The following is a 23647-nucleotide window of genomic DNA, read 5'->3' on the forward strand; positions in this document are numbered from 1 at the left end:
TTTGCTATGATGAAATCTTCATCTGCTCAATGAGAACACTTGTCACTGTCATTGTAGTCGCGCTGGTTACATTAGACTTTGGAAAATTACATCAGCCCGTCACCCCTGGCAATTTTTTCATCATACCTTTAATTCCTTTGAAGTAATGCATCATCACTAATTAATTACTGGATCCAAGCCATTACAAGTATTTGCATATTGTTGATTATAATCTTTGGGCCTGAAACTCGTATCGCGCCATATACAATGTACAAACTGGATGAGGTTTACATTTCCTCCAGCCCAGCTCTACATTTGCATTGTGTCCTCTGCGCCCTCGACATCTGTGCAGCAAATGTGCATGCTACCTCTATTATTAGCATCCCTGTGGTCTGAGTATTTTCTATCCACAGACAGCGTGTTTGTATATGTGTTCAGTGTGTGCTGCTGCTCTGTGAGCGTGTATGTGCGTTAGTTTGTGTATATATCTGTGTGGGTGCTATAATGCAAATGTACCCACCAGCAGGACAGGCTCCTTCTGACATAATAAGTACTTCAGACTGTTGCTTGCAGGCATCCCTGCGCAGGAAACACTCGTTCTGGTAGTTCTGATTGTTGGAGCCACACACTGGGGCATAGTCATTGTTGCACTGCAGAGAGGAGAAAGAGAAAATGTGGAGATAACGGGTTAGAAAAATGAGAGAAGCCATATTCGGGTCAGAAATGCTGAATGGGTGTCATTGTCACGACTCCCACACGTTAAGTCATATGCTGTTTGAGAGGTCGTGTTCAGGGTCAACTATGTTTCATTTATGCCTCTTAAGCAAACACGTGTGAAGGACTGATCGCTGTCACAGAGTTTTTCTATCCAATTTCTACACTCCCACGACAGTAACCTTTTCAAATGTAAATAGAAATATTGTTAACAATATATTCAACAACTGATGAATTATGCATAGTGTACATTGGAAATGGAACATCTAAATGAAAATGCAACATATTGAAACACACACACACAGGCTGTTTTAACCTTACAACCAATTAACAGTATGTCAATCAGATTGTGTCAGCTTCATTTTTCCCTTTTTCCTTTGCTTTGCTTTAAATAGTGTTGAAAATTAATTAATTAAAGAAGAAAAGAAAAAAAAACCTTTGAACTTATAATAAATGAATAAATAAATAGATTTCAGTCAATAAAATGACAGCAAGGAAATTATGAATAAGATTGCCATGATCAGAGTCAGGTGTTTGAGTTCCTCACTACATTCTGAGCCTAATGGGGACTGTAACATACTCAATAATTAATTTAATTAAAGTGAAAGTATGCTGCAAAATATAAAGAAAATTATTCAATTTGATATCGCTGTAAAGACATACTACAGTAGTTGTTCACCAACGTGTTATGTTTCAAAAAGGACCACACATGAGGCAGTTTGACAAGTTGGAGTTACCGTACTAACTTTTACATTTGTTTATCCAATACGGAATAGTTGAGTGCATGCCATGTCAGCATTTTGTATTCAATTATGAACCAGAAATATAATTACAATCAGGTTATTTTTATTTTAAGTTCAAAGTATCTTTGTTGTCCCATGGAAACCGATTTGCAGCCAGGCTACACAGAAACACATTGCACTAACACACATTGAAAAAGAGGCTTGCTATTATTACTACTATTATAATTATCATCATTATGGCATTACTGTATGACCAGAGTAAGAGTTCACTCATCTAAGTCCACAAGTCAAGACTGGGCAAATAAGTGATCTCCAGACAACAATAAATTATTATCAGCCATTTACGGTAAATACTGAATAGCAATGGGAAGAAAAGAAAATGCATCTGCTCCTGACAGGCTGAGTAACAGTTGAAACTCTGAGAGGGTGGTCTTGTCTTGACCCTCCGGAGGGGAAGCAGCTTTTGTTTCTACCCGTCTGTTATGAGGTCTGTAAGCAGGGCTTGACTTTGACGAGGCTGTTTTTGTTGGCCAGAGTCAGATCACCATAACAAGCAAAACTGCAGAACATTAGAACTGATTCAATAAGACTTCTATAAAAGAGAGTCGTCATCTCAGAGGAGACACACAAAGACCTTGGAAAAAAACAAACCAACTCTGTCTCAGTCTGGTTTTAAAGTTGGTGGCGATCAGGTCAGGTGCATAAAGGTGATTCCATAGCATATACACATATACATACATAGTCCTGATGAAGCAGAGCCTTTGAGTCTTGAACCCTTAATTATTAACACCCACTGATTCTTTTGCAGGAACAAAATAATTGGGACAAGACTTACAACCTGATTGCTCTTTTTAATTGCTCATATTCACACAGCATACATCTTCTGACAAATGACAAGCATCTGCTGTTGCTCACCTCAGTTGTTGCTCCACTGGAGCAGTAGGAGGTTAAGTGACTTGCTCAAGGGCACTGAGCAAAATAGCTGCTAAGGTATGAGAGAACATTACTCATTCATTTCCCCACATGGTTTGTTGGCTACTGAGCAACCTGAGAATTTTTCAGATGACTGATGGCACCACAGTGCCCGGCCTTAGTTTTTTTTTTTTTTTTTGGGGGGCTGTGGAGGAGAGATATTCATTTGATTTGATATTGATTTGCCCCTGCTACACCGCAGGAATAACAAATGTGATTATTCAATTGAGAAAATTCTCCCTTCTATTCCCTGGGAAGGAGGAATGGCTTTCAGAGGTTTCAGAGAAACTGTTGGTCTGTAGTCACAGACCGTAACCTGATTAAATTTTAAAGTGCTGAAAAGTGGGCAATGTGTGAAAATGTGTTCCTGCTGGGTGTGACATCACAAGGACAAGGGGCTTGCTAGAGAGTCCCCGCAGGAAACCAGGCTAAGGAGCTCACGGCTCTTTGTCTCCACTTCTGTTCCCCTTTAAGTCTCTAATGGACCGGACTGGAATCAGTTCTCTCTGGGCCACATCAGCTGTCTGCGTTCTCACAGGCCACTGCATGGCTCTCACAAGAGGAGAGCGTCAACCTATGAGCAAGCTTGTGTATGTTTATGGGCAAATGACAAACATGCAGTGGCAGTTAGACAACAGGAGACGCATGCACTCAGCCTCATGTGGCTTTAGTACAGGAGCCTTGTTGGACACATCCGTCTATGAGCACAGTGTTAGCCTTTGACCTTTCCTCTGGTCCAGTGTCGCAGGTGATCACACTGTGACAAAGACACTGTGCTGAGCAGCAGCATGGCAAAAGCAAAATAAATAAACCTTGAGGTAAATGTATGAGTCATGCTATTGAGCTACATAAAGTCTGATTCAAATGAATACTATATAAATACATATATCTGTTCATTTACACATTCAAAGGATTAAATAATTCTTAACAGGGCTGTGTAATATGCTAAATTAATAGATTTTTTTTTTTTTTTTGCTGCAGATATTATGATTAATATGAATGAGTTGGAATGGTCATTTTGCATTTCACTTTCAATGATGATATACCTTTTGTTGGGTCTGGTACCAAATACCCATGTTCCCTCACATATGAAAGTATAGAGGCTGCAACTCTCCATTGTGTCATATTTTACCTTTATCACAAGCAAACAAACAAAAACAAAAAACAGTTCCTGTGATTTAGATGTTGGCAAATCAAAATCATGAGAAGAAGTGGACTCCCGCACACTGAGGAACTTGCTTCAAAAGAATATTTGTCCAGACCGAAACGTTTCAATAAATATTCTTTTGAAGCAAGTTACTCAGTGTGCGGGACTCCACTTCTTCTCATGATCAGTCCGGACCTATGGATCCCAGTCCAACGCACCTGATAAAATAGATGTGCGGAGACGCTCCCTCACGGCAAATCAAAATCAAATGACAGTATGGACAATTGCATAGTTCAAGATGAGATTCAGCCTGTACACTTCACTTCCCATGTGGACTCCAAAAAAAGGAGACAAGCCCTAATGGAAACAACCATCAGTTCTTTAAAATCTTATTTTGATAAATTAACTTACTAAACTTTAATAAGTTAAACTGTAAACTGAACATCTTCACCAAAATCCGGCACAAAGTGTGTCACAGAGAGAAGCTTTGCCCTCAGGCTTTATTTAAACACAGCGTAGGTGATCACAGTGAGCAGGAAGGACCCGAACCAACCAGCTGAGACTCAGACTGCGCCTGCTGTTGTTCAGCAAACCGAAAGAGGACAAACAAAAACCATGATTGAGAGCATGGAGAGAGACCTTTATGGAAAAAAAGATCTCACTCCTAACACCAGTGTGATTTTCATGCATAAACTGCATTAACAAATTCCGTGGGCTTAGTTAGTGCTGATGTTGTCTGATGTGCTCACATGGGCCTGGTGGCCACGAGGAGAAGTACAAAAGTAACCACGCCATCGATTCAGGAGCCTGGGAGCATCACAACAATCAAGTGTGAACACTGCTTTTAAATAGCTGTTGGGGGGGGGGGGAGAAAGATGTCAGAATATACACAAAAGGAAGAGGAGGAGTATAGGAGGGAAAGAGAAAGTGCACACTGGCTCTTGATCAAAGGGATGGAGATGCAGGAAGGAAAGAGGCTGTCGCGAAGACGGGAGGCGAAAATGAGTGAAATTGGGCTAAGGGGGAGAAGAAGTCAGTGGAAATGGATGAGAGTGAGACAGCAGGAGACTGAGGGGTAATGAAAGTAAAGGGAAATACAGAAGTGGAGATGCAGACGGCCAGAGAGAGAGAGAGAAAGAGAGAGACGAAGCCCTGGCTCAACAAACTTGGCACGATAAAAAAGAATCGCAGCGCCTGAAGAAAACGAGGCACAGAGGGAAAAAAAAAGAACATCATAAAATAAAAAAGAAAGAGAAAGAGGAGAAGAAATGGGGACACAGACAGAGAGCGGGAGAGGGATAGAAAATCCCCTCAAAGGAGAGTGGGAGAGAATGAAAAAATGGCAACCCCACAAAGGCGCTTGGAATAGCTTACCGCAGGGCCCGGGCTTTTTTGCCATCCTCTATCCTTCCCCTCTGTCTCCCACCCTCACTCTTACGCTCTCTCTCTCTCCCATCTGGCTGAGGCTGTTCTTAACCTGGGGACTCTCGCTTTATGCCAGGCAGTGATGCAACTGAAGAGAAAGCTGCCCGGCAGAACCCTGCGGGTGTCTTTTAAGAGTGCCTGCTTTTCCGCAAAAAAAAAACACAAAAAAAAAAAACTCCCCAACCCCATCTCTTGATCTTCCCCCAGTATTTGGCTTTCACCTCCTTTTTCAGAAGAGGAGAGCAGAGGAGAGGAGCGATGAGAGGATGGAGGGATTTTAAACCTTCCATCTCCCGAAGAGGTGGTGCAAGATAGGAGGATGCAGGTGTGTACAAATGACAGTCTAGTATAGAAATCCTGTGTCTTATGGGCTTGTTAAAGCACGTTGGAGTGCGAATGCAATGCTTTTATATTTTAGACGAAGCGCTCCAGAAGTGGTACGGGACGGAAATAAATTGCCATTGCACATAAAATAAAGCAGCCAGAAAGACATGAAACATCGCACGTCTTCATCTTGACTGGATCTTTCAACTGATCTTCAAGCAGACTTGTTGGAAAAAAAAAAACAAAACATTGACATTTATCTGCCAACTTCTTATTTATTCATCTGGGAACATGTACTTGATGTGACAGCGGGGGGAAAGAATGAGCCGCGCTTACAGGTTTCAAATTTTCAAACTGACTCAAATTTCTTTGCACAGCACATGACCATAACGGAGACAAAGGTGTTCCTGTTATAGCCTTTGTCAGGGCAGCGCCGCTTTGATCCTTGAATTTCTTGATAACTGGCGGCGTGTGATGTCGGCAGTCTCGCAAAAAAAAAATATAAGCTTTGTCAGCTGTTGCACTTTACTGTAAGTCGGCCCAGATGACTGTCAGCGAAATGAAAACAAGAAAAGACAAAAAGGTGCCAGAAATAATCCTGGGACGTTTTTTTTAAATGGTAAAGGCCCATTTAAAGGAAAAAAAAGAAGGAAACGAATTGGGCATGTTAATGAGAAAGGGGTGAATGAGACAGAAGGTGAGAAAAAAATGTGATCCTCCACAGTTCTCTGCAGACAGGGAAGATGGGGGCTATTGGCCAATGCCATATGGCACGGCCTTATGTGCCCGCTGGCTCAGGATTTGCAGAAGTCGCAGACACTGCCCCGCACCTCTGCTGTGACAAAACCTGGACGGTCGCGTGGCGTCTCGACCGAGAACACAGCAACAACAGAGGTGTGGACGCCGGTCCCGTCTGTGTGTGTGTGTGTGTGTGTGAGACTGGAGCAGGTTATAGGGACAGGAAATGAAGGAGAGAATATTCATGCAGGTGAAGAACCTGAGTGCACTTGATCATACATTCCCTCAAATGTATTCATTCTCACTCTTTCTTCATCGTAGGTTCAAGCCGGTCTCTATTCTTCCTTCGTGCCGTTTCCTATCCACCTTCCCATCCTTATCTGTTATTGTCACTAGGAATTCAGTTTCCACAAACCTCCTGCAGGGGCTGCTGTGGGTCTGCCTACCCCCCAACTCTATTCATTCATCCAAGTTGCAAAAGCTAAGATGTGGGACTGCAGCCAGGACCTGTTGTCTCCCTACCTGCCTTGGATCGGCGCATCACACACACACACACACACACACACACACACACACACACACACACACACACACACACACACACACACACACACACACACACACGCGCATAAAGCAACAGACACATGCACTGTGAGAGCACTTTGTACAAAAAAAAAAATCTGCACCTTACCAGGTCACAACACACAACAACCTAGCAAAACAAGCCTAACCATCATCATTCATCCTGTGCATCTATAGCAGCTCCCAGAGCTGACTCCACCGAGCGTCCAGCATAACTGCCAGCTGACAGGGGTGGACAAAAGACAGGTGGTGGTGGTGGGAGGAGGCAGAGGGAGGGGGGGGGGGTGTAGAGTGAAAAAGGAAGTATGAGGAGGAAGGTGTGAGGAAGAGAGAGGAGGTAAAGAACAGAGAGGAGCAGAGATGGAGGAAGGCCGGCTGTGTGAAAAGGAAGAGAGGAAGGGACACTGAAAGGTGAAAGAGTGAAAGCGATGGAGGTGGACACATGATCGGTAGCAGTGACTGGAATGAGGGACTGGAGGAGGATGTGTGGCGAGGGACGGAAAAGTGCACGAGAGGAAACCGTACGAGTGGGAGACAAAGGAGAGGAGAGATGTGAAGCGAAGGCGAGCGCACGCATCGGTGCGTGACCGTGCAGTGGAGGGAAGGGAAGGAGCGTGCCAATTTGAGAGGCAGAGATCTGCAAAATGTGGCAGGAGCAAGCACGACAAGATGAAAACATTAATACGCCAGAAAACAAATAACCTCCACGCAGAAGCACGGCATCTCCACCAATGCAAAACTCACCACCAGCACGAGCCAGAATTAGTCAGAGCTCAGAGTGAGGACTGGAGGAGATACAGGAGTTACTTTCAAAAAGTTTTAGTATTTTAAATAGGGTTGCAAAATTCCGGGAATTTTCAAAGTTGGAAACTTTCCATGGGAATTAACAGAAATATTAACTGGAGTATATGGGAATAAACGGGAATAAATCAGAAATTTACAGTTGAGGAAAATATATTGTAGCATAATCTTGGCTAAAACAACCAGATTTCAGTATACTTATACACTTGAATATCTATGCTATTCCTCAATCACATGCACACAGCACACTGCTTACTGCAGGGCTATTTTCTTTCCCAACATTCATGTTTTTGTTGTTCAGTAAAAGAATTGATTGTTCATACAAGAATTAAAACTTGATAAAGTTCTACTCACAAATAAATCTGTTGAAATGTCATGTTTTTTATTGTACTGTATTGCATGGATGTCTGCTTATGACAAAACAAAATATTTACATTTATGTTTGGATATGATACAGCTTGTTTAAATTACCCTCAATTTCCAGTTCATTCCCATCAATTCCCAATAATTCCTATAATTCCCACAAATTCCCATAATTTCCATGGAAAGTTTCCAATTTGGAATATTTCCAATATTCCCCAGCTTAACTTCCTAATTTTAAATAAGGATTCAAGTTGGGTGCAGTGAAACATGGTGTGCTTGGGAAGCTGATAAATGAGCAGCTCCCTGACAGCAGTGTTTTAATTTGAAGCAGTTTGATAACCAAGTGGAACTTCACTCACTTTGTCAGTCTCGTACCTTCATGCTTTACTGCCTTCGATTCATTTTGACGACACTCTAGGTCGCTCTGGAATCTCTTTGCAATACACTGGTATTGATAAACAGTAAAAACAAGTACATTAAAGGTCCATACAGTCACATCCCTCTGTGACGATCCACTGTTAAAAACTCATTGATCGGATTTTAACCAAAATATTACGGTCATCACCGGGCAGAATCGAACAGCGAGAGAGGATAAAAAACTTTCCCGACTTGTTTTTAATGAAACCAGAGAAAGTCTTTAGAAAACCGAAACACAAACAGCATGGCCTGACAACAAAATACAGAGTGTAGTCGGGCATGTCCTCATCAATTAAAGGGCTAAAGAGAGGAGATTTTAAAGATAGTGGTAGAGCAGGAGGATTGAATTGTTAAAAGAAAAGGAAATTTGTTCCACAACAACAGCTGGAAACGTTCAGTCGCCTCTGTTTTCTAACAAGGTGTGAGGAACGGACAGCAGCGATTGGTAGATATGCACAGCAGAACCCACTGATCTGCAGATTGACTGGACTATGATGATGTAACCCGCTGTCAGGCTTTTTTTTAAAAAACAAATCAAAGAATCACAAAATCAATGCTGCACTTTGCTGGTAACCAGCGAGGAGAGGTCAGTACAGGGGAGATGTGCTCTCTCTTTTCACCGTCGCACCAGTGAGGAGTCTCGCTGCCGCGTTCATGAACCAGCTGCAGGGAAGATCAGGGCAGACCGACTCGGAGAGACCGGCAGCGGCCGAAGTGCGAACAGACGGCGACGGTTTTTATTTCTGCAGCTGATCTGAGGTGGAGGAAGCCAGAGGTGGCAACTGAGTTTATTTGTTTATCCAGCTTTTCTAACGATGACACCGAGACACAGGTCACATACCGGTGCATGCAGCCAATGATTAGAAGAGAGCGTCAGTGCTCCATGAATATGAGATCAACACTGACTGCGTTTACATGGACTTCAGTATCCCGGTTATGATGGTTATCCTGATATTGATCAAATTTGGGATACGGTGTTTACATGAACTATTATTCATTATCCCCGTATACATGATAAATACCAGTATCCCAGTTTCCAATTACTGCGTCTTATGTGTGTGCATGTGTGTTTCATGTTTATTGTTTACAACAGGAAGCACAACAAGTTGGAAATCTAATAAGGGCTTATCCCGATTTCTGAAATCGGGAAATGGTGTTTACATGCTCAAACACAAAAACAGGACACTTAAAAACCCCAACTGAAAACGCAGTCACTGATGACACTGGAATCTCTAACACAGTAGCTAAGAGCTCAAGTAATCAAGATGTCTTAATGACTGTAGGCTATAGGTAGCGAGCAAACATCAAAGACTGCAGAGAGAGAGGAGAACATCTGACAGTGAGTGTGCCTTCTGCTGAAAGACACTCAAGACTCATTTTGCATTTCTTCCAGATAGATTCAAATCTCTTTAGTGTTATTTCCATCTTTTTGTGGTCATTTTGGATTCACTACCAACTTCTCATTGACGACAATGGGAGTGGTCTTTTCATACAAACATTCAGGTCAAAATCCAACTATGATACTAACATCTGCTACTTCACCATCTGACCGGAGATGGCCTGTCAGATTTTAACCTCATCCTTGATTGGATCTCATCTTCAGAAGTTCTCAAAATGGTTTGAAAGATGCAAACAGTAAAGATTTAAAGTTGTTGTTACTTCCTCTTCTGTGGTGAGAATTCACGCTGAATTAGACATTAGTTGTTGCAGCTTGTATCTGTGGATGTGCTGACAGCTACCAGCAGATCGTTTTAAATAGTAAAACTCACGAGGAGCATGTTTTTATTTGATTTCTTAGCATGTTTGTAGATATTCATCAGTAAAAGTGTGATTTTTGCTTAATGAGTGCAGTGTTAATGGTGTATTTTTTGACGAGCCGGCAGGAGATGGCAACCAAGTAGGTGTTTGCAATAAGCTTCCTAAGCTCCTTGTGGGAGATGCTTTTCCCCTCAGCTGGGAGTCCCTGCAGACTGACGGTCCCTTCGGGGTGGTCTCAGTCTACCTCCTGAGTCTGATGTCACGTTTCTGGCCCTTAAATACCTTCAAAGGGAGGCACCCGTCGGGTACAACTTCACCATGTGCCACAACTGCTTGAGGCAATGTTTGTCACTCCAGAAGAGAGGATTGCAGCGAGTTCCCTGGGCTCCTTATATACTGTAGTTATAGTGAAACCTTATTTCAGATGAGGTGATTAACTACCTTCTTCCTATAAGGTATCCAGGTTGGAGCAACCAATGATCTAGCTGCCTTTTAATCACAGGATACATTTTACCCTCGCTATCATGGCAACATATACTGTATCTCCACTACCTCTATTGGTTTATGTGCTGTGCATTCTGTGCCTATTGTATGTTGTGTGTTTTCCTACACAGCTTTTCCACTGTTTGCAGGTTTAAAGGAAGTTCAGTCAACAATGATCATGGTCAATTCAACAGCATACTTGAAGTTTATAGTCTGTTTACTTAACAGAGAAATAATACAGATACAGACTGATCCATAGGAAGACACCTATACTGTAGTGTCTCGCCGCTAAACCAGCAGCAAACCTTAAAGGTTCAATGTGTACTAATTGGCAAGGTTTATTGGCAAAATCTGAATATACTAGCCATGAATATATTAGTATAAGTGTATAATCGCTATAAAATAAAATCTGTTTGGTTTTCGTAGCCTTATAATTATTCTTTTATAGCAAGGGTCGGCAGCCCGTATGGAAAATGTGTGAAATTTCTATGTATGATGCGTGTGTGTGATCTTCTGTCTGGTGCTGCTGTGGTAACAATGTAATTTCCTACAAAGGATTAATAAAGTATCTTTAACTTAACTTAAATCCAGCCAGCCAGAGAGCGTGTTTCGTGAGTTTTGCGTACATAAATAAACCAACGACGGAGAAGGCGGAAGGAAAGAAGGAGTAAGAAACAGCAGACATATTGTAAAATAATTTAGATCTTCACCTCATCACTCCATGCTCCTGAAATACTCCCAGTCGTCCCAGTGAGCGCTGCAAACTAGAATCTGAACTACTCTTTGCTTTTTAAATAGTGCAGACATTTTTTTAAATATATTAAAGCTACAGATAATGCTTACCATTAAGTTGGCCTTCATTACAACCAATGAAGCAATGTTGGTTATATATATTTTATCCTTTGAGACCAGACCAACTATACCTGCACCTTGTGGGGAATCTGCATCAAAGCAGTCCAAGTAAGCATGTGCTCTACTTATTCTGTTCCTGAGCTGTGTGCTAATTACGGGGAATCTCAACAGCTAAGGCAGAACCCAACTTCCGTGGCTAATTTTCAGCGCAGCGATACATAAAGATGAGTGGCTAATCCCCTGGAGCCCTGTTAGAGGTTTCAGTCTGTGATCATTAGACATAAAGTCTTACAGTACATAAAGATCATTGATATTCATGGGTGGAGTCTAAAGGCACAGCTGGGATGAAAAGAGCATCCAATTCAGTGACAATGGGTAACGCCAGATACCTGCAGCGGACAGATCTGGTGGAAAAACCCAGGTTGTGGTTGTGAACATCCCCCTCAACAACAACTCCATTCTACAGGGTTAATTAAAAATCTGAAATATCAAAAAAGAACAAACACCACGACTCAGCTGTTCATATGTTCACCCTATGGAATAGCACGTCAACCGTTTGCAGCTCCACAAACAGCAAAGGCCACTGAAGTGCTCATAAGAGACTCTGTGTCTCTTTGTTGACAGCCAATTATAGAGAACCAGCATGTTCTAAACTGTAGACAAGGCAGCAAAGCAGTAAGCCAAAGTCCTGAAAAAGATCCTGTACATTAATATATAACCATCCACGTATGTGCTTTGTGTTTTACCGCAATGAAAAATGCAAGACTCAGGCTGTGTGACTTCAAACACAGGGGACTGAACACTTCCCCTGCAACTTCGCATCACATTTAGAAAGCAGCTGCGCTCGTATCAACAGAGACCATATCACAAGCTAATGATATGACTGGCTTAGTTGGGCAAATTTAGAGTGCTGCTATGCTAGCGCAGCAAGGGATCGCTGTGCATGCAGGAAATCTGGCAGATGCTATTCCCTGAGACGGCCTTAACTAAAATGGACTCACTGTGGCAGCTTTTCTGTCAGCGACTCCGGGTCCCAGAACTGTGTATGGGTATGGACTTAGGGGCAAGGCACATGTCTCCACTTCCAGTGCCTAACACCAGACCCTCATGCTTGTAAACCTGTGGAAAGTTCACGCTGACTTAAAATCTCCACCTAAAGCAATGCAGTCACCCCACCTGCTGACTCTAAACAAAGAATAAATTCACCATCCTTATGAAAACACTGCAGGGAGCAGAGTGTGCTGATGCTAAACCTAAAAACAGGCCTGCTTCGCTATAGTCACACGGGGTCACACTCGCAGCTGGTGGCCACTTCATATTAATGGGGAGCAGCAGGTAAACTGCAAGATGCACTTACCACATTACAGAAAGCTCCTATTTTAAGTAAGCATTTATTTATTTTGGTATTACAGAGGCAATTTCAAACTAACTTTAGGAAACTTTGTATTGAATACTTGATCCTCATCAGTTATCAACTTTTTTTTGCCTGTTACCTAGCAACTGACAGTAGGCTACTTAAAAAAAAAACTCATCTGCCTGATTTAAATTTTCTAACTGATTCGAGTCCTCATTGAAATTTACAAGAAGGGATACAAATGAAGGCAGGTACACAACTTCAAGATGAATGATCTGCTGAAGAAAATCCACAATTTTTAAAAAAAAATCAGGCATAGTGAGAAGAGCTCAACAGTTATTCTAACTTTAGCACTTCATAAGCTTTTAAAGGTCAGCATAGTGTTTTAATACTGAGTTACAATTAATCTGAAATAGCTTTATTTCTAATAATGTGGTCCATGTTGGTAGCACCATTGTGAAAACAAAAGAAAAAAAAAACAGAATTATAAATGTTTAATTCTTGTCTTAATGGCTTTTCACTAACTGGCTCTTTTGTATTGTAAACAAACAACAAAAAAACAACTTGTAGTTTTGATATGAATCTTATTTCTGTTGTCATTGCTATCGTGTAGATTCTAGCGATGCTAATTTAATTTCTAATGAATTTAACTACACCACTACACCAAATATTCATATTTATTTGATGGCTGATATTACTAATGAATGATAATTTAGACAAGCTCAGCTTTAAAACCTTCTGCTCAGTACAAATATTGGTCACAACACTGTGATCAAGTTCAGGGTATCCTGATCAAGCACAGTTGTGGTTCATTTAAATCCATGTTATAATCCAGTATTGGTCAGGTTGTAGTTTTATAGTTACCTCCACTCCCACTAACTTGTTTGTTACAAAACGTCTACTGGAGCACACACACACAGAGAAGATAGAACAAGTCATCAGTGTATGAGCCTGCACAGCAGTGTGAGCCACTGATGCTAACCCAGCTAATGATAGCTCCAGGGATACTGCTGAGCTCAAACATAAATGTTAATGTTTTCTATTAACCATCCCATGATCATGTCATCTCCCAAGCTTTTCCTAAATCTCCAGTTGCTCAAAGGCAACGAAGAACAAGAAGTCCATAGTCCAAGAGAGATCCAACTGCACTGTGAGCAGTCTAACAAGACAAACTCAACAACTTTTACTCCAAAGAGAACGATCAGAGTCAGTGACTCAGAACTGCTGAGAGGGGAAATCATTCAGTGAAAGGACACTCTTGGGAACCTTCCTGTGCAAGTACCACTTCATGACAGGGTGACTGCCTTGAGGTTTTATGCCCACGCCAAACAGTCAAATTACACTTTACATCCATGTCTGCCCAGACACATAAATGAATTGAAGACGTTTGACAAAATACAGTACAAACAAGGGCAATTTGTGGTTTTTGAGTAGCTTGCTGTAGGGACATGCAAACAAAGAGTGCAAGGGGGGAACGAAGCTCAAGGGGCTTGGGCTTCGTTCCCTCCTTGCACTGTTTTTTAACTTATGCTAAATAAATTCACTTCATTTCACAAATAAAGCTAAATATGTAGCAGATTTTATATTGGCGAATAAACTTGATCAACAGTAGGAAAAAAAATCAAACAAAAAGCTACATCTTCAGATTTTTGGGAGGTGTTCCTCCTCTGAGTGGAGGGTCTAAAGATAGAGGATGCTGTTCGCTGCACAGATTGTGACATCTCAAGAGAAAACTTCAATCTGTGATATAGGAATGTATAAATATTTATAAGGTAACTGATTTGACTTGACTTTATGAAGCTTTGTTGCTCTTGCTCTGTTGCATGTCTGCTGTATTAGTGTGTAGGTTCACTGTGAGAAATTAATAACTGAGTTCAAATTCCTGGTATACTGTTCACATGCTTGGCCAATAAAACTGCTACTGACGGAGCACAGCCATGACAGGAGACAATACTTCATATATGGAAGAGACAAATTCTAAACATGGATGTTTTACAATCATCAAGCCCTGCGAAAGAAGTGAGATGCATGTCAAATGTGAAAAAATTGGTCACAGTGTCTTTGTGCTCTTGAGTTAACTAAGGGCCAACACAGTGTTTTCACAGACCATCATGATGTCACAGCATAAACTGACCTTTGACCGTTTGGATTTAAAATGCCTCTCTTCATTATTTTATCCTAATTTGACTTTTGTGTGAAATTGTATCATAATTCATGTGAATTCTTGCGGAAGCGGCCAAAACGTGCGTGTGATCATTGACCTTTGACAAGTCCAAGTCCAGTCAGTTCATCCTTGAGTCTAAGTGAATGACATTCTCACTGGGCATTCTTGCCAGATTGTATTCACAAGAGTGGGACAGACATGAGGATGCAGTGACATTCATCTATAACCTTTGACCAAAAAAAACAAACAAAGCAGCTCAATCTCTGAATCGAGGAGAACATTTGAGCCAAATTTGAAGTTATTCCTTCAAGATGGTTTCAGAGAAACCACGTTCACAAGAATGGGTGGGAGGCCTCCATTCGCCGCTCTCGTCGGCTCCGGGACATAAAACCAGGGGTTTGAAATGCTTCACTACGCCGCTATCCCTTCATCAGCATTTGTGGCATAGAGAATGAATTTCAATGACAACTTTGACATTTTCTGGGGCACAGAAAACTGTTTCAAGAGGATGAAATCCAGTGATCCCAGCTGGGTACTAAGGTGCTAAGCAAGAATTTATTACATGGCCTTCAAATCCTCCCTTTGAAACGTCTGAGTCTATCCAGTCCCTGTGTGGGGAGAGACGCAGTGTCATGCGGGGCTCAGAGCAAATCTGACATTGTTTGTGCATCAAAAGAAGTTCACCTTAAAGAAGCAAAGAAAAACCCCATGCCCTCCTCTCTCACATGTTGCAAACCTTTTCTGACTCTCTCAGAGATTATTAAAGACATAAATTAAGTCCGAACCTCTCTCATGCTCCTGCAGTCTCCTCCACAAACCTCTCAGCTCAGACCTAACTGCTGTTTTGTTCCAAATGCAAACGGTCAAAAATGACATGTTTTCATATTCAGTGGAAAAGCCCTTTACCACCACCATCACTACTGTGTGAATCATATCATTGAGATGGGAAGAGGAGTGGGGAGAACGTCAATGGTGGATGGATGAGTCAACAAAATGGACTTCATAGGCTGCTAGTTGTCATTTCCTGCCAGCCGAGAGATGCAGTGCATTCTTTTAACCACTATAATCGCCTGTGTGGTTGTTATTGTTACCACGGTGATGATAATGGAGTTCATTGTTACCTAAACCAAACTGAATCTTAACCATGGTATTGTAAGGGAGAAGATATTTTGTTGCTTATTTAGTTTTTTTTCCCTCCAACAATGCAGAGAGAGGCTCATTAAATTCAATATGTGCTGGTGGTGGTTGGTTGACAGATTCACACTATTGCACCGGTTTACTGTACTACTGCACGCACACACATACACACATACACACATACACACACACACACACACACACACACACACACACACACACACACACACACACACATGCATGTGCATTGTGCACAAAAGTAGAGACGTACAAACACAGACACATCCATCATCCACAGAGACCTGACTGATAGCCTGATCCATTTCCTGTATCCATTAGAGGCGGCCCTAGATTATGCAATTCATCCCAAGGCTATCATCCACCTCTATCAATAATAAACATCTCCACGAAACTAGGGCTAGCCTCAGAGGATGGAGACGGCACCGCCCAGCACGTTCTACTTCTGATGAAACCCTCTGCCTGCTCGGCCCATACAGAGCATCGCATTTGCTTTCCACACGACTTGTCTTGAGTTGCCGAGACCCCCAGGCACAATCTTTACTTATGCCTTCGCGCACTTATCAAAGCCGCAGCTTTATCAGCTCTGACAGAGACGTCTCAGTGCTTATGGTGGTGGCTGAGAGCACCTGTGGCTCATGACAAGAGACAGACGCTCTCCACCAAGATTCCTCTGCGTCTCTGATGTGGCCTCTTTCTTTCCATCATCTAGCCGTGTCGTCATGTGATTGATAGCTGGTGCAGTGAGCCTGTGATATGACCTGGGGTGGGGTGGTAAGAGAAACTCAGAAACAGGAGGGAGGTGAGGAGGGGAGGAGGGGAGGGGGGGGGGGCAGTGCATCTTTGCACACACAAAATTTTGTGTCGGATGTTAATGAATATGTATTCTGTTTGAGCTGTACATAAGAGACGACTGTCAGAGGTTAATCCCTCATGTCGCTTACTGAGACTCGGAGGTTTGCTGCTGTAGTCCAATCACATTACTGCCAAACACTGCGCTGCTTTTCTTCTGCTCTGGTGGCTGTGTGACAATTTCTATTCATCTATCTCTATCTGCACATCTTCATTTAGATTATGTTAACTAAGAATGCACAGTGTGCATCCTGTGTTTACATGCGCTCTCCACAAACCCACATTGTCACATTGTCGAATCAATTTTTTCAATAATCGCGTCTTGTAATAAAGAACACAGCATTCCATTTTACTCCTCTCATTGACGACATTACAAATACATTACAGCTTTTACGATTTGTGTTCAGTGTTGCTCAAGGGCACTTATAAAAAAGTCCTATTAAAGTATCTAACTTGCTTTAAAATAGCTTCGCTCCACTTTTTAATCCTACACAGCATTAAAGATTCTGTTAGCAGTCCTCCCTGCCACTACAACTAGATGTTGCATTACACCACCAGCCTCTCAGACCAAAACAAAGGTTTTGGTGGCCAAATGTCTGACCTCTGTTTGGTCACAGCCCACACACTGTAAAAACAAATTCCTAAATTTTACAGAACATAATTATTTTTTTATGTTAAATTTCAGTCTGTTAAAAAAAAAAAAATTAAAGCCTGTAAAATTACAGCTATCTGTGAATACTATCTTTCTGCTTTCTTAAATTACACATAATGTTATGGAGAATTACAGTTATTATGTGATTAAATATGTAGCTTATTAGTTTGTGTAAATTTATTGTATTCACACGTCATTTTAATTAGCATATTATACTGTAATTTTAGAGGTTTTCTTGGCAGTCATTTTCGGTACAGGGGCAACTCAACACTTACATCTATATACACATACACAACCCTATTCTATCTATTCTCTTTACTTTACAATAGTTTGAAATCTAAAAACCTTTAAAGCAATGTTATTCCTGACAATTGTAGTTGTTCCAAGGGCAGATTCCCTTGACTCAAGTATAGAGTTTTAGTATCTTGACAAATAGCAAAGACAACATCAGGGCCGTTTAGAGACAAGACACAGTGTAGTCAAGTAGCTGGAAGCAAAGATGATTAAATGTCAGATTACAACCGAATTCTCCTCATTATCGTTTCATATCAACATGTGACACACATTGGTTGGACAAGGGGTCACAAAGCCAGAACTGGATAACACATATTTATATCAGCACAGTTTATTATGTGTCACTGTGTTAGTGTGAAAGAGGTATTTGTCAGATTAATGAACTCATGCAGGGGAACTGGCTCTCCTTTATTTGGGAAACAGTGACAACCACAAACCCTAATGATGGCTCACTAAGCAGGAAAAAGGGGCTGGTGTGGCTTGTGTGTCTGAGATAATGGTCGCTGACTGAATTTCCTTTCAGTTCCAATTATATCAAACTTTGCTTCCCCGGCAGAAAAGGCGTGGTGCGAGTTAGCACAAACTAAAACAAAGTTCTAGACAAAGGCCTGGCAAAGTTTGATTTTGCTTTCGAAAAACTTTAGCAAAGCACAACACACTACCCAAGACATTGAAGCAGTCAATGTCAGGGAAGGTGAACGGAGAAAAAGCCCAACAAACCAACAACAGATCCCTGAGGAGCGCCGTCAGAGTGACAAATCTGCTCTGTGCCTGACACTGTGTTCTATCCTACAGACCGCCTGGACAGAGGAGTGTCAAGCGTTGTCTGGGTAAGTGACAAAGTCTTCTCCCATGATGCCTTGCTATGTTTACGAACACTTGGTCAAGTCCTTACACTGGAAGAAAACAAAAAACAAAGAGGGAGTAGCAGAGGACAGAAACAAAAAGGTGGTGGGGGTGAACTATATGGACAAGCAAGGGGGTAGAAAGAGGCAGGCAGAGTAATGGAAGAGACGGGAGTTACTGTGACAACGCAGAGATGGAGAGCGATAGAGGGAGACTGCGAGGTGGCTGCCTTGTGCTTCTGCTCTTTAACCGCTTGGCAGTCTTTGCTTGATTAGGGCCTGGCCCGCCCGTCCCCGCGGAGTCTCCCTAGCCGAGTCACAAGAGACAGGTTCCTCTGTAATAGTGTCTGACAGGCCAGCCAGAGTCACAGAGGAGCTGACACAGATGCTCCGTTTTTTTCAGGAGAGACGCTCGACTCAATTCCTACCAAAGTCTCCGCGTCTCTATCCTCCGCCTCCTCTAAGCAGTCTCAATGAAACATGCCCTGGTCTGAAGGTGGAAGGAGCTCATATTGTCACTGATTAAATCAGATCAGATACTGTATATCTTGGTGCTAGAGCTCAGGCATAAAAGACATAGTCCCTCCTGAGCACATTTATCCACATCTCCGTGTATTGTTTTAATTTCTAATTAGAAGGGGAAAAAAATGAAGTTGCGATTGGAATCGCCTAATCAAACGTAATTATAGACAGTGCACCAATACGGCAGCCCAAAGACGCAAAACACATTACCACATTGCACATCACAGTTATAGTAGGCTATTTCCACAGAAATAAAAATCACTGAAAATGACACAAATCACAAATTAGCCACATTTAAAAGTAGGATCCTGATATTTTTTCAAGAGAAAGGAACCATTATAATTTCATAAAGCTTATTAAGTGAAATTCATAGCCTTTCAAAATTCTAGAATCAGATTTAGTTTGTCATAGAAATTAAAGTTTTGTTTTTTTTATTGGTTCAAGGATTTACACTTAAGAACCGCTGTTTTATATTACAGGGACATGAGTACCCTTGATTTCATTTTTTTGTGTTCAGCTCCTTGTGACTGAACAGTGGGAAAAATACTTTCTTTCAATAAACCCCACCAAAAAATAATACAGACTGGTAAAGCTAATACAATTCAAGAAAATCCCTACAAATAAAACTAAAAACTATAGTAAGTGTTGTAGCATGCAAAGTCACCAGTTCATCTACATAAGAAGAAGCTTCACAAACTGAAGGTTCCCCTAGAGAAATAGCAGCAAACTACGCTTCACCAGCACAGCAGAAGTAGTTCACTACATCAGAGGTTACTTTTTTTTTAATTCATTTTTTTTTTTTTTTTTAAATCAAACCAAGTTCGTGCCAAGTCAGTGTTATCTCAGCGTGACAGGGTAACTGTCAGTCAAACAGATATATAAGTGAAACTCAGTGCTCCAAAACCAGTTTGGCAAAAAAAAACAAAAACAAAACGTGCTCCGCGGGATAACACAGCAGGTGTCAACAATGTGTGAATGATGTTCATCCATGTGTGTGTGTGTGTGTGTGTGGAGGAGGTAGTGGCATCATGTGCTGATGAAGTTTTAATTCAGAGCACAGCAAGAGGAGCAGGAGCGTGTGTGGACACTGCTGCAGCTCGCACAGATAACGTGTTTAATTGGGGAAAAGGGGGAGCGACATCATCACCAAGCTGCTAAGTATTCAAACTAGTGACGCCGCAACGAGCAACAAAACTGACAACACTGGCTGTACATAATAGCAGAAACAGCTCATATGCACCACCGGGCCAGCAGGTGTCAAATGTGAATTTGTCACCGTCACGTTCAGCTGCATGTTCTGACATTCTCAGACCACAAACACGCACCTCACAAACACGGCTCCTGTGTCGACTCGTCTTGCTGTTTTTAATTAAGGCATTTGTCTTGCGAAGACAGGAGGTAGTTTTGCCTCACCGCAGTGATCTCTGATTTAAAAAAAAAACAAAAAAAACAGAACAATTAATTGACCCAAATTACAAAAACGAAAGTATATTTTCTCACAGGCGTTGTTTACGCAGATCGCTCTGCTGCACTACTGGTATGTCAAGGTGTTGAGATATCTGGCTCCGATTTGTCTCTGAGGTGGCGCCATGGCGGCTCACCTGGTAGAGAGCGTGCCCTCAAGTCTCAGTCTGAGGCCCTTTTCAAACATGTCATCTCCTCCTTCCCTCCCTTACCTTACTGTCTCTCACTGGAGCTATAATAAAGCCAAAATGTCCAACACATAACTTAAAATAAAACAAGATCCTGAGAGGGATTATTCTTTTTAGGCCTTCCGAGCATCCGCATGAACAATAAACCGCTTAGAACAACAAAACTTAATTTGCTGTTCCCCCCCACTGTGATGCAGTGGCAGCAGAAATCTTCGATGGATATCTCCAAACCTTGGCAGATAAAACAGAATGTATTAGCGTGGGAACAGGCCACTTGGGTCAGATATTTTTTGTGATCTTGCCATTAAAGTGACCTGGAACTCTAACACTGTAACAGGGCTCTCCAGCCAGCCGGCACTGGCCGCGCAGACAGATGAGACGAAGGAAGCAGTGACAGACAGTGTGGGGATGTTGGGAGTAAGATGCAGGGTTGAAAGAACCGGAGTGGAGAGGATTAGGCTATGCAAAACATGCCGCTTGAATAAAACAAAACATTGAGTTGACTTTATCTACCGCGCGTCATCACAAATTCAGCGGCAAAACTTTGCCTCATTCAAGGTTATCGCTAATTGAAATTCTGCTTTTGAATTGGAGCATTATGTTAATAAAGCTTTCCGGTATAGAGATACAACATGCAGCAAAAGCTCCACAATAAACATGAGGCACGCTTTATCAGTATAGCAAAAGTTCTGCAGGCAACTTACAAGACTGACTGAGTAATGAAAAACAATCAATTCACACAAATACATGTGCATTTTTTGTATATGCATCTTTTACAGTGTTGTAATTAGGAGTCAGATCATCTAACAGGTAAATATGCCCATAGATATATTATACTTATTAATAATGATATAATATTTTATGTACAGGTCCAGGAGAGTGGGTTTAGGTTGAGTGGATGACATCACAAAGTTATAGAAAGTCTGAAGTCTGGACTGAGGCTTTGATACTTATAATTTAAGTATTAATATTGAACCTAGACCTGCTTCATAATCAACACATGGACATATAGGACCTATATAGGAATGTGGTTGGGAAATGAAAAAAAAAGAGGAAATATCCATAGATCTATGATTCTGAAATAACCTTAAAAACTGACAACAATGAATTTATGACCACAGTCAGTTTGTGTTGTTTGACAACTTATGTGCAGTTTCTGTTTCATAAAAAGTCTAATTAATAACCTTGATGTATAAGATTGGCATTTAGTGTCCTATTGCCCTCATGGATGAATGTTTATCCTCATCTTTTCCCCATCATCTTTTACAGCTTCAAAGTGTTCTTACGTATGAGCAGACATCCAGAAATCCATGGAAATTCACCATTATTCAAACTCTCAGTCCCAGTCCATTTACATGGCCCTGGATAAAAGGATGATAAATGAATGCAAATATATGGAATGGGGTCTGCATCAGAGGCTGGTGTCGTACCACCTGGGCCCGTATGAGAATGTGTGTAATCTAAGGTGTTTCATTATTTTACAATCCATATGATTAGCCTCTTTGTGAGAGAACCTTGAGTTGGTGTGCTTGTGTTTGAAAGGAGGAGGGGAGCCGGAGAGAAGTTGGCAGTGGGAGTGGGAGAGGGAGAGGGAGAGGGCGGGGCTGGCTGCATTTCTGCTATTTGAGGAGCGTACAAGCATTTCGGGTTTTTTGTTTTTTTTTCCCGTGTGTGTTTTCCACAGATGCCGCGAAGCCTTTTCACGGGTCCTTGTTATTGCAATATGAAGGACGCGCTGCCCTTCCACACCCTCCCATCAGCATCATATGAACCCACATTAGCTCTCATCCCTCTTTGAAGCGCTGTGAGCTTCGGCGGTCCAGCCATCACAACCCAAACATTAGACGGCTTCTGGCGGAGAAAAGCAGGAGAGCAATTTGAGGTCAGGCATTACAGCAAATAGCAGCCACATCAAACAACCAGCAGGGAGCATATTGAAGAGCAAAAGTGCTGTCAACATTATACTAAATTCTTTTATATAAAGTCGGTAAATATGCTATGCTGGCTGAATGCGCATTATGGTGCTAAATGTGTTTCACGGTGTCAGTATGCGTATAGGAATGACTATGAGCAGCTATCCAATTACACTTCCCCTCTGTGTAAATCTACTCATCATCATCATCAGCTCATGCCACTGTATGAAAGCTAATAGACATACAGTGTGCTATAGTGTCCACATATGCAGACCGTAAATAATACGCACAACCATATATCCTGCTGGAGTGCGTCATGGACACAGCTACGGAAAGAGAGCGGTTGGAAGGCGACAGATTGGAAGGAAGCTGATCAGCTGAGAGAGGGACTGTGGCTTCAAACATTCCTCTGTGGAGGGAGCTCCATCTGATCTTTCTGATGTTTGAGGAACAACAACTGCTGAGATTATAATGGCCACTGTTCAAAAAGTATACAGCTCTTGCCAATGAATCTGGAGTCATTCTCCAACAGCACATTAACAGCCCATTCTTCTCCTCCTCCTTCCTCTTCTTCTGTATTGTTGTATCTTGAACTATACTTGTGTCCTATGCTACATACTGTAGAACCCCTATTTGGCAATGCAGTGTTGTGCCTGAACGCGTTCGATGAACCATCGTTCATGGCGTTTGTGAACGTGAACCGAACGTAGTGTATTTCCGCTTGATGAACGTTATTGTGAACGCGTTCATTCTGGCGTTTGTGAACGGCGCTCTCTCACAGTATAACTACGTTCAGGAGTGTGCCAGATTTCCATAGAGCCTTCCGGGCAAAAACCCAGCTAAAACACACTGTAAACAGGTTGTAGCGGAAAACCCACCCAATCTGGCAACACCTATCAGCTGTTTGGATCAGCGGCACTCGAAGAGGCGGAGTGATACAGCGCGT

At 41.9% G+C, this 23647-nt stretch overlaps 1 protein-coding gene across 1 annotated transcript in view; it reads right to left on the reverse strand.

The window, feature by feature from the left end:
- The window catches only part of tmeff2a (transmembrane protein with EGF-like and two follistatin-like domains 2a), a 127466-nt gene that overhangs the window by 79868 nt on the left and 23951 nt on the right, over nt 1-23647 (reverse strand). Inside the window, exon 3 of the mRNA XM_085765030.1 lies at nt 500-629. Within this exon, the coding sequence (XP_085621156.1) occupies nt 500-629 (130 nt within the window). The remainder of the gene's footprint in view (nt 1-499; nt 630-23647) is intronic.

This window comes from Trachurus japonicus, chromosome 21 (genome assembly GCF_045865225.1).
Source record: "Trachurus japonicus isolate A0001 chromosome 21, Traja_1.0".
NCBI classification, from domain to species: Eukaryota; Metazoa; Chordata; class Actinopteri; order Carangiformes; family Carangidae; genus Trachurus; species Trachurus japonicus.